Source organism: Parus major, chromosome 5 (genome assembly GCF_001522545.3).
Source record: "Parus major isolate Abel chromosome 5, Parus_major1.1, whole genome shotgun sequence".
Taxonomy (NCBI): domain Eukaryota; kingdom Metazoa; phylum Chordata; class Aves; order Passeriformes; family Paridae; genus Parus; species Parus major.
The window spans coordinates 44,831,491-44,843,530 of NC_031774.1; the positions used below are offsets into that span (position 1 = coordinate 44,831,491).

General features: G+C 39.7%; 1 protein-coding gene across 7 annotated transcripts in view; it reads right to left on the bottom strand.

The window, feature by feature from the left end:
- FOXN3 (forkhead box N3) overlaps nucleotides 1-12,040 on the bottom strand; it is a 172,570-nt gene that overhangs the window by 25,297 nt on the left and 135,233 nt on the right. For 3 of the 7 annotated variants that reach the window (XM_015630888.1, XM_015630884.1, XM_015630885.3), the window contains exon 5: nucleotides 3,642-3,707. The exons of 2 other annotated variants lie outside the window; for them this stretch is intronic. In XM_015630888.1, the coding sequence (XP_015486374.1) occupies nucleotides 3,642-3,707 (66 nt within the window). The remainder of the gene's footprint in view (nucleotides 1-3,641; nucleotides 3,708-12,040) is intronic. 2 more of the 7 variants (XM_015630889.1, XM_015630887.1) reach the window with 1 other exon arrangement.

Consider the following 12,040-nt stretch of genomic DNA (forward strand, 5'->3'; position numbering starts at 1 on the left):
GATGGCCCAGACAGTACTCAGTGCCTTGCAGGTCAAGATACAGTTTTCAATGCAAGTCAAATATTTTTGCATTAATATTCATGAACTGACTACTACTAAAAATCCCAAGTATTTGTAACTTGTGACAGCTGCTTCTAAAGGAAACAGGTGTTACAATTGCTGCTTCTTTTCAAACACAAATCTACAAAACCTGATGAAACACAAGGACTTCAATAAAGTGAAGCAAAAGTATTAAATCTATGTTCCTACATGCCCTCTCTTAGCATATCACAGTATCTTTCATGCTTTAACTTCTGGTGCCAGCTGGATTGCAGGTTTCAGTAGAAACCTGTACACAGCTGGCTACTTTGAACTTCTGCTTTTAGTTACAATCAGTAAGTATTTGGCCTGTGAATATACTGCAAGGTGTTAATAATTGAGAAACTGATTTCTGACATTAACATTAAATATAATTGCATATTCCTAACCTTTAGCAACAATGTGAACAATCAGTTTTATGAGTCTAGGCAGAGTAAAACCTACACAAACACAAAATAATCCCAATAACAGTATTTTACTCTGTGACTATGCCTTTTTGTTTTTCTGAATGAAAACTAAAGGATGGTGGAATTGGGGTAAATGGTAAGCAATGTTTGTCAGACACTATTTCAAGATTTCATATAAAAGCAACAGCTGATTTTAGAATTCATTTGTGATTGTTACCAGTGTTTCACACATGGGTGTGGAATTTTCAGTGGTAATTTAAAACCACAGAGGTAATTAATCAATCTGTTACAAAGTGGGAATAATTTACTTTGGATTTTATAATACCACTGAGATGGGATTCCCTTCCATACAGACCATATTGATAGTATAAATTTCAATAACACTTTGAATAATTGCTGGAGCTAACTTCAATCCAAAGATACTTTTAGTACCCACACTACCTAGATGAACATGGGCTTTTACACCACTCAAAAACCAGCTTTTAATCCAAAATGTCTTCAAAAGCCAACGCATGTAACCATCCATAGAAAATTAATCAATATTCTATCACAATCTGCCTTGGAGGTATCCACTTGTCACTACAATGGTTAAATGTCTGTAGGACAGGCAAAGGTCTTAATGGACCAGAGTTTTAAACTCTGAGTTGTAAAGTTGTTATAAGGTGAAATGACCTCAGGTTCTGCCTCCAGCTGACTCTCTGTTGTGTCACTAAGTGGCATGTTCGGAGTCAGACTCTCAGACCAAATGAGGGTTTCCTACAGGTATTAAAACCTGTGGCCAAACTGTAAACTTTGTCCTTCACTCTCCAAATCTTGTCTTCAGAAGATAGGGCATTTTGCAGCCCATATGTACATAGTTGACACCACAGTCTGATACCAGGAACAGAATTCTCAGTCTTCAAGAGATCATACAGTATCAGCACACTTACTGCTCTGGTAATTCACAGCTTGATTTACAGACCACAGCAGCCACTGACAGAATAGAGAATGAACTGTGAACTTCCACACGAGGCTCAACATTGCAGTGAAACTTTTGGAGCCAACCTACCTTTTATTTGAAAACTATTTTTATGTGTGATTTATTTTCATGCGATTATTTTTAAGGTAAAGTAGCAAAGAGTTTGCTTTAAGCTGCCTAAGATTTTCCTGACGTGGCACGTAAGTGAGACCCAACCGCAAGTGATAGGACAGGCTGATTTACTTCTTAAAAATACCCATTCACAACCCTACCAAAATATTTATCCTTTGTAGTTTAGAGGGCCTCTGAGGTTACAATAAAAACTTCTGGCCTTTCCTCCTGACAATTCTATCAGTGTCTAGAAAGATCCGTGAACTTTTGAGCAGACCCTACATTTGAGTTTAAGGGCACAGAGGAAGTTCTTGTTACTCGCAGATATCAAGGGGGGAGCGGTGTCAATGAGGAGCCATCTTTTGCTCTCATCTCCCTGTTTTGACATTCTCACAAGAGCCCACTGGGAAGGTGACACAGGATGTGGAGATATGCCAAACTCATAGGAGGCTAGAATTTCCTCAGAATGACCTCTACAACATAAAACAGTAATAAGCCAAAACTATCCAACTATGATATCTACAAAATTACAGTGCACAGGTCTTCAAATTACTTGCACTGCAATGTTGGCAAAGATATGCATGTGACAAAAATCAGCAGCATGTTTAGTACACATTTAGTACTAGGGATCTCCTGTTGTTCTTGTCTGCAGTCCTCACTCATTCTCCAGGAGTTCAATTATTCTGTGTTTTCTCCATCCTTTTCCACACACATACCACTTATGTCCCTTTCCCTCTCCCACGTACCCTTTTACCCCTGCACTTCAATTCTATGCCAATTCCTTTTCCCCCTTTTTTCTACCCCACAAATCTGGCTCCTTTAAATCTGCAATCCTTTGGCAGCGGTCTCATTTTATTCTTCCCACTATGCCCAAGAGTAATCTCCTCTTCCCAATAAAAATCTTTCCTTTTTCCTACTTACACACAGGAGGGACTGCTCACCATTTGACCATACACAGCCTCTGAAAGCTGCTTAGGAGAGGAGACAAGGACCACTCTTTCCAAAACAGTTTCTTGGTAGATCACACTCTCCTGAGAGAAGCTTCTGAAGAGGCATTTCTCTGGCAGGGTCACAAAGCAGGCTGACAATAGTTTTCCTCAGCTGCATGGGAAATGCTTTGATGGTAATTGACTCTCATCCCCAGGCAGAGTATCAAAGTGCAAATCAAGGCTTCCCCTGGAATTTGGAGTTGGTTGCCCAGGCTAGAACAATAGCAGTGATGCTAGACAGTCTTGGTAATGGTTTCTATTTTAACTTCTGCCTTTATTTGTTAGAGCTGCCTGTCACTTGGCATTACTACCATGCTTGCTGACTAGTGATATGTTTGTTTTCCTGTATTCCCAGTCCTTGTGGAGCTGTATTCCACCATGGATTCCTGCACTACCTTCACTGCAAGCTCTGTGGGGCAGGATGGTTCCTGCAGTATTTGCACAGCCCGATACAATGGGGGTCCAGGCCTCTTCAGTGATCTATTAATACACAGCATTAAAACCTTAAGTCTGGTCACAGAACAGGGAGGACAGTACTGGCAGGAAAGGAGACCTCTCTTTGCTTCTTGTCGCCTGCCTACTGCCTTGCATCAGTCAGATGCAAAACCAAAACCAAAACGGGCAGGATGTGTGCAAGGAAGGAGCTGAAACAGTGCCCAAGTGAATGGAAAGTATCCAGATGGCTGTGGTAACTTACACGATAGGAGTCAAATCAAAACAAAATGAAAACAGAACCATATGCCTTGTACCCTTCACTCTCTTGCTCTCTTTCTCTCTCTTCCTGTCTTTCTCCTGGCTGTTGCCCCAGGTCTTTCTATCAGTATGGATAATAGTATGTTACTCATTTGAGTGTACGTCATGAATAACAATAACCTCTCTTTTACATTAGAGATCACGGATTAATATTATTCATGTAACAAAGAATGTAATATGAACCACAAAATTATACTTATGTAAGGGTCAAGGAAGTGCAAGGGTCTACAAGTGAAGTTATATTTCTTTATTACATCCTTTTTATCTGGTATGCTGTATACTTATAAAAGAGAATATTAATTTCATATGTCTATGTTGCTATATGCTATAGAAATATCTACTCACAACCTGCTTGTATCTCAGAGGGAGTATTCAAAAGCATCATGGCAGTGGCAGCATCAATGTCAGGATCTGGAAAAATCAACCAATAAATACATTATTTACAACTGGGCTAATCTTCTCACCCCCATTGCTAATCTACAGGTTCGACCATGTCTCTGAGTGAAAAGGAATGAGAGTTCACTATTCAGAGGGCTCATTGACTACACATTAAATTTATCCCCGAATTTGTATGGGATCCCACTGTTGCTATTAAACAGAGTGATCTGTGACACTGAGCCATACTTGTGCTTGTGTGTGCATGATACCTTTGCTGTTAACCTTAGTAATTCCCTGTTTAATTCTGTGGAGAGTATTTAGATTTCAGTACAAAGGATCTGTGAAAGCAGGTGCAACATCACAATTTGGAAGCAACAGAGAGGGATGAGCTGACAGCTGAGGAGTGGGAAAGCACAAAGAATACCTGAACAAGTACACAAGATGACACTTGGTCATTTCTATTTGACAAGAAAGATTTCAGCAAAGTTTGAGAGAGTGTTGGAAGACAAACTGCTGCAATTAAGGGAAAAAAAAAAGGAAACTAGTATTTCATTGAAGCATCTATTTATTTGCATCCTTTTCCATTGTCACTTTAATATAGGCAAAAATGATCAGCTGGCTGCTGTTATTCTTAAACTGGTTTCTGAATCCATCATGAACAGTCAGCTGACAGATGGTAAGTTATAGAGACAGAACAAAATATGATCCTTTTATAACTATATTCACTTGCTTCACACACAACAGCTCGGCTGCTATGGAAATGCAGGTATCTATGACAACAGTAAACAACCCCACAACGGCCACTGAATAAGCTGAAAAGAACATCTGCCCCAGCAAAGCGTCCCAGCTGCCCTGGGGCACAACTTGCTAATCGTGCAGTGATGCCGTGTGACAGAGAAAGCCGCCTATGCCATGTCCAAATAAATGAAGTGTGCAATTGAAGTAGACATAAAAACGCACACCCTGGCTGACTGCTGCCTCTGTGCTGCTAAACTGAATGACTAATGAGTATGCATTTGTTGTTTGGGGTTGGGGGTTTTTTCAGCTTGTCAGTGTTTATACCAAATTACATACCAAAAAAATTAATTTACTACTAATAGCTTCATGGCACTTTATTTTGGCTATTATGACAGAAAATTACTTACCACTGTTAAAAATATCCGTATTTTTGATCTTTATAAATTTCAAATCTATTCCCAGTAATGTGATGTGGTATAAAGCCCTGTAATTTATTAACAATACAAATGACGTAGACAGGATTTCAAAACCTGCTTAAGCTAAACAGAAATTCACTTGACTGCAGAGTTAAAAAAAGGGACTTTTTATTAGTCTAAGTATGTACTACTTTTCCGTGAATAGCTGCAAACACTCTTCTAAAGGCTACTACTGTATTATTTAATGGCTAAAATAGTAAACAAAAACAGTGTAGTGAGTGTCAAACTGAAGCTGAAGCAGCAGCAGCAGACTTAGTATAAAAGGTACCTGTGTCTTCTGGACAGGTCAACATTTTCCAAAGATAAAGCAGCTTTAACCAACTTATGTTCATCTTCATGTCTGGAGATACCTTAAAAGCAGCATTCCTGCTGCAATTATGTATATACTGAAAGTGCCATTTCCCACCAGCTTCATTCCCAAATATGTGCCATGTTGCAAGACTGGATCCACACACCACACAGCAAGCGTGTGCTTTCAAACTAAAGAGGAATAATCCATCTAAATGTTAAAAAGCAAGACAAAAGAGCAAAAAAGCCTGAGAAATCAAGACAAATCAAACCAGAATTCTTCCCTTTTTCATACCACAGAATCAGGAGATTGTCAGAAGTTGAATTTAGTGTATTGCAATTCATACAGCCAATTTCAGGATTTGCTTATTGGGTATTCCTAAATTTAGTTTTGTTTTAGTTCAGTGGATGACATTGTAGTATAATCCAAATTTTGCTGCTGAAAGAAGCAACACTAGGAAACAGCACATTTCTTGATGACTTTGGGTTTTATTTGTGTAACAAGCTCTGTGATTTGAGATAAAATTGATGCAACCAGTTTCTGTTGAAAGGTGCATTCTTAGCCTTTGGACCACTAATGGTACCACAGCGTTTCTGCAATGACGTAAGAGATGAACACGATCTGCTCACAACACAGGACCGCATCTGCAGCAGCGGTCTCCCGAAGCATAGCCATGTTCTCAAGCCCATCCACACCTGCTATGGTGCCTAGCTCTGTTTCTGTTGGTATACTCTTGAAGAAACCAGACAGCTATTCCACAATGCTGTGGTAGAGATAAGAGAGCTTAGAGGCATGCATGAATGATGTCAGTAGGATCCAGGAAAATGTGCTGTGGGTTTTCCTACTGCAAGGAAAAAAGGAAAAGGAGAGACTGGTGCACAAGTGAGACAAGGGCCGAGGGCCAGCTGTCTGAGCCCACACAAAGAGGCAGATTGAAAAGCTGGCACATTCTTTCACAGTATTTTTGTTCACAATTTGGAGGCGTTCTCATGAGCAGCGTTTCAAGAAGAGCCAGGAAGTAGCCATGAGGAGCAGCACCAAAGGCACGGGACTGAAGGGCACCTTTCCTGGGACTGGCACGCCTGGCTTTGGCTGCTGGTCCCCACCAGTGCCTCCATGCTGCTGGCCCTTTCCCCACTGCCGTTTTTCTGAAGTCTCTTCCATATGGATGTATTTGTATTTGTAGCCGAAAGGCTTGGCCTTGCTTACTGCTGCATCCCCACCAGTTGCTAACTGGATCCTGTCCCTTCTACCTGGCCTGTTTCTGTGAAGCTGTGGATTTCAGAAATGATGTATTTGCCCTACCTGCGATTAACACAAAGACTCCTGAAGTTATTAACAGTGGGTGGTTAGTGAAACATGATTGCAGGAACATCTTTCCCTAGGAAACCAGGTTAAAAATAACTACATACAAAGTTTTGGAATATAGAAAATTAACTATTTAAATGAATGCATTCTTGTTTCTTTCTTTGCTAATTCAAGTCAATGGTGAATTGACTGCATATATGGACTGTTAATTTTTTGTCAGTGAAAAGCAGATGTCCAGCCTTCGCTGTGAAAGAGGGAAGAAATGAAAAATGAAGAAAAGGAAGGATTGTGGGTGTTGTACAAAGAAGTAAGAGTATTTCGAAGATGGTATCAATGGTGGTACAAACGTCAATTCCGTTTCCTGCATTTTTGATTCGTGTCCCTTGTTAGCAGTCTTCAACAGTGAACACCAAATCTGTAAGTGGCATCTAGTTCTTCCAGTGAAAAAATAACCTACAATTTAGCACTCTATGGAATTACATCTATGCATATTGTCAAGACGTACTTTGAGCAAAATTTTGCTTTGCATGGCACCTGTATAGATCAGAATCTGTCTTGCATGGACACATGAAGTGGCAAAATGGTAGACATGAAATACTTAGCATGAGAAGCAATGCAGAGCATAGCCCTCAGGTAGCAGACTCTTTATTCTGGAATTCACAAAACATAATTAAAATCAGTCATGTACCTGAGAAAACCAGATGTGACAGCTGTTCTTTTATATGTTGTGATCTCTGATCAGAGTTCATTTTATAGAGAGAAAAAGTGATTTACAGTAATTCATATTATTTTGATATTATTTTAAATTTTAATCTGGTTTAATCAAACCCTTCAACTCCATCCTTTTCTAATTAAATAAAAATTAGGGTAACATAGTGCCCTCTTGGTTGTGCAAAGGGATATTTGTCTTTACAGCCATACTATAAGGTTTTAAAGAAAACAGCAGCTAAAGCAGTTCTAAGCAACCACGGCCTGAATTTTCCAGCACAGATGCCTAGAGAGAGGCACTTAGGACGCATATTTAGGTATTAATAAAATGTTACAGCCAACTGACGTAAAAGATGTAGTTAGTAAATAAACTGCACCATCTGTACACTACAGCCATAGCTATGTTATCTCATCAGGAAGGAATTTATAAGATCTTCTTTTAATTTAAAGTTACTACATCTAAAATAGAACTATTTTTATAAAATATTTCACTTTACCATTCAGTAGGCTGGTTTTTGGCCCATTCTACTTCTGCCTCAGCATCTTCCACTGCTTTTTCCCATTTTTATGTTCCTAGTGTAGATGGAATGCCTAAAACCTAGTGCCACTATACTCAAAAGGCAGAAGTTCAGATTATTCCTTGTCTAGAAATAGGTCTTTTAACTTCCTCCCTGCCTCACTTTCTAGCACAGTCCATTCCTAAATTTTTTCTTGTTATTTAATTCTTTGATATTTTCAATTTTCATCAGTAGTAAATGGTGCAAAAGCAACACTGTCTTCCATCTTTTACCTTCAGGTTTATTAAACAGCAATAGAGCAAATTGTAGCTTGCCCCTATTTAACCTGCTTGTTAACAGATGTGCTTTTTCTCTTCCCACATCATGATGGTTAACCTTGGTATGAGTCAGGTGAAAAATACAGAGAATAATGAACAGAGTGGAGGCTTTTTTCCCCCATTTGCTATTTTTTGTTTTCTATTTTTATTTTGCCTAATGACAGAATAAGAATATAGCTGTTTAAAGTAAAGTTGCAATGTGCGAGACAGAAAGAAATACCTGAAGAGAACTGTAAGTACTGTAACTCTGTCAAACTCCTTGGTGTGGGATGCCACTGAGTCCACTTCTGAAATATTTAAATAAGGTTGAGAAGTTCTCTTAAAATAAATAGAATACTTGTGGAAACGTACAGTAAACCAGTAGGATTCAGAACCAAGATCATGGGAAGAAACAAGAAGTTATATTCATCTCAACAACAGTGCATGAAAGACCAAGCATGAGAATTCTGGAAGCTATACAATAGAGGCCAGGAGGAAGCAATTTCATTAGCAATGCCAAGTCACAGTGGAGCATTGCCCAGTCCTTTAAACAAATCTCGTATGAGACACAGAAGAAGAAAGGCACAGGTCTAAATGAACTAATAATTTTTCCTATTAAAGTTCATTTCCAGCACTGCCAAGTAAGCTATGGCACAAGTATCATAAGAGGTCCAATTTTAAAAAATACAGAACATTTCTACCAGAAACCTTCTTCCTGCTCCTCTATTTTATTACATTTGTATTGTCATGAAGCAACACAATTTCCATTCTCTAACAACACCATTTTATCAGCTGAAAAACTGTAAACCAAACATACAGTTACAATGTATTCTTGTTAAAAATACTAGCTTTCATGAAAAGAATGATAGTAGGAAGAGTTACAGTAGGTCTTATACATGCACTAACTCAGAGGTTCATCATTTAGAAAGCTGGGGGAAACCAAAGCATCTTTTTATCTCAGGAGAAACGATTAAGATCATTTAACTGTTAAAAGACAGACTCACAATACTAATAGTCATTTTACCAGTGCAAAATAAAAACATTTTAAGAGACACCTGACTAAAGAGAGATGAGATATATATCTTACACATAAAGTTGATGTATTATAGTACATACACTGCTTAAAAGCAGGGTGGAGATTTTTGCTTTGGTTTTGCTCCTTTATTTTAAAATTATTTCATTTTGATGCACATTACTGGCAAGCTTAACTTTCAGTGCAGAAAGACGTGAAAATAAAATTTACCAGTCACAAAGGCAACAGTGAAGTTTTTTTACTCCATCCAGCCTGTGTGGCTTGGAGTACTGAACAGAGAACATCAGCTAGAGAAATCACTGGCCAGTGAGCTAGCACAGAAGAGAGAAAGTTTGCTCTTCCATCATGTACTTACCCAATTTTTGATCTGGAATTTCAACCATCTTCTTAACTGATTGCTGTAGCCTCAGCTTCTATAGTGGAAGATGTGATTATGAGGGCTGTAACTCCTTGTTTACAGGCTGCAAACATTTTTTTTTGACTGAAGAATACACATACACATAAACACACATGCTCTTTGAACCCAGTTATGCAGATGTGTGTTATCTCTGGGACATCGAGGTCATCATTGCTCAAGCTTTCATAATGTCCCTGCTGCTAACAACAGGTTTCTCTTCCACCAAATTGGGAGGATGTCTGGCAGATGAAGTCCTCTGAAGAACTATGACCAGGAGGCAGTCCTCTACAAACTCTGACCATTTAAGACCAAATAAACCATACCCTATATTGTTCCATACCAGTGTTTTTCTAAGCACTCATTTCCTTCTCACTGCTATTTCAAAATACATTTGCGTCCACCAGGCCTTGAGAACCAAGTACCTCTCTCAGTTCCGCAAGCACAGGACATGCCAGCTGGAAGAGACCTGGAACGTTTCCCTTAGCTTGAGTGACCCTTGAGCAAATGTCTTCAGTTCCCCTGCCTCCCTCAGCCACTACAGTTTCCTGCTGTTCTGCAGGATAAGGTGGCTTCTGGGTACTTTCACCACAAGACGAGTGTTCAGGAGGGCTTCACCCAAATATCCAACTATTGGAATGACCATGGCACAATTCACACCAAGAACAAAGCAAGGGAAGGCCTGGGGAGGTGAACATAAATTCCTCACTGGTTTAGGATCCAGAAATAAAGGGGAAAATACCAGATAAACATGAAAACAACAGTGATAAGGGTATTTCAGGGATTTGAAGAAAAAAAGGTTGCTGCTCATGATGAGGGAAAAGGTCAGGCATGTGACACTGCCAATGAAAGCGCTGTATATAGCACAAGAGCCAAATGCAGTCTAATACCAAAATAAGAGCAGAAAAGGTGAACATAAAATCCAGCAGCTAAAATAGCTGTATGCTAATAACACAGGCAGACTGCCATAATGGAAAAGGAACTCAAAGCACTAGTGCTATTACAGGAAAATTCACAAACAGGGTGGAAAAGCAATTATTAGTGAAACAGGTGTCAAAGGGTCTGTGCTTTTCAAAGAAAATACAGATTTTATATGGTAGGGTACTGTTATGCAATAAGAGCAAACTTTGGAAATAGAATATAAAAGAAAATGTTTGGAAATGCTGTGGGCAGATGGTCAAAGAAGATTTCTAAGAGAGAGACTCTGGGTCTGCTCTTGACTTCTTACTCCAGATATAGATCTGAATACAGCTCTGCATCATTAAAGAAATGGGAATTACGTCAACAAGGCAGGCTAACTTCACAGTACAGATTGGAGAACAAATGCTATTAACCACGGTAAGACCAGTTATTCCTGGATGTGACAGCTGACAAGTTTCTTTATCCATGTTACTGTGTTACTGAATGAACAAGAATAGATTCTATTCTGCTCTTTATGTTAAATAATGAGGATGACTTTGGAACGGGGGACCATGAAGTGATTTGGTTTAGATTAAGTGGGAAGGATAACAGCAAGCCTAATTTTGTTTAAGATCTATTATTTTGAAAGAGCAAGTTCTGATGAACTAAAATGCTTCCTGTGGAACCTCTGGAAAACAGACTGGACTGAGGAACTCCATACCTGAGCCTGGGAAAGCTGCAGTTTCTTCAAGTCACTGCACCAAGACCTAGATCAAACCTGTATCTGGAGAAAAACAGGGAAGATGCACTCTTTAAAAATAAAACCACAAAACCTTAACAAAACCAAGCTGCACTCGGAGGAGACAGTTGCTGAGCTGGAGCCTCATACCAATGCAGAATGGTGATGTGAGCCCGTAGCTCTCATACGCTCCCAGCCTGAGCCCTGGCGGCAGCTTTAAGCATGTAAAGAAGACTCCTGGTGCAATGAAGACAGTTGGCCAGGAGCTACTCCAGTAGCACTGGAACCATGGCACTTATGAAGAAAGTCAGTGGACAAGCTCTTTGAGACTTGGCTTGCATTTGGTGTCACCTTTCTGATGGCACTCCATGCCTACTCCATTCCTGTTCAAAATTCACCTTCCCTCTTCTGCTTTCCTCTTTTCCCTTTTCCCTTTCTGCCAGACAGTAGAGCAGATCCAGGCAGTAAGGAGCAGAGAGGTGCCAGCAGGACTAAAAGGGGGACTGGGAGAACCAGAGAGCAAGGACACTAGCCCACAGCTTAGTGAGGTCTATGCAGTTCTCCATGAACCTAGGAAAGGCTGGGAAAATTTGCTACAAGCCCTACAGTTTCCATTTTGGTGTATGCTGGGCAATCCTGGGTTTCAAGGTGCGGATGAAGGCAGGGAAGCTACAGCTGTCACCAGAAGTATGTTAAAAAAAGCCAGGATAAGCATGACTATCTACTGGGTACACAGACAGGAAGGCATGCAGTCTGCTGCGACTCAACTCCATGCCACACAGCCATACCAGACAGCCCAAGCATATCCTCCAATTCTAGATGGTTTTCCTCCAGGAGTACAGTGGATACATGAAGGTGTGTTAGTAAAGTCAGACCTGAGAGAAGAGATTTGTAGTTATGTACAAGTAAAGCAGAGATATTTTAAATGAAGAAAAATCAAATTCTGTACCATTTACTTTGCTTCTCC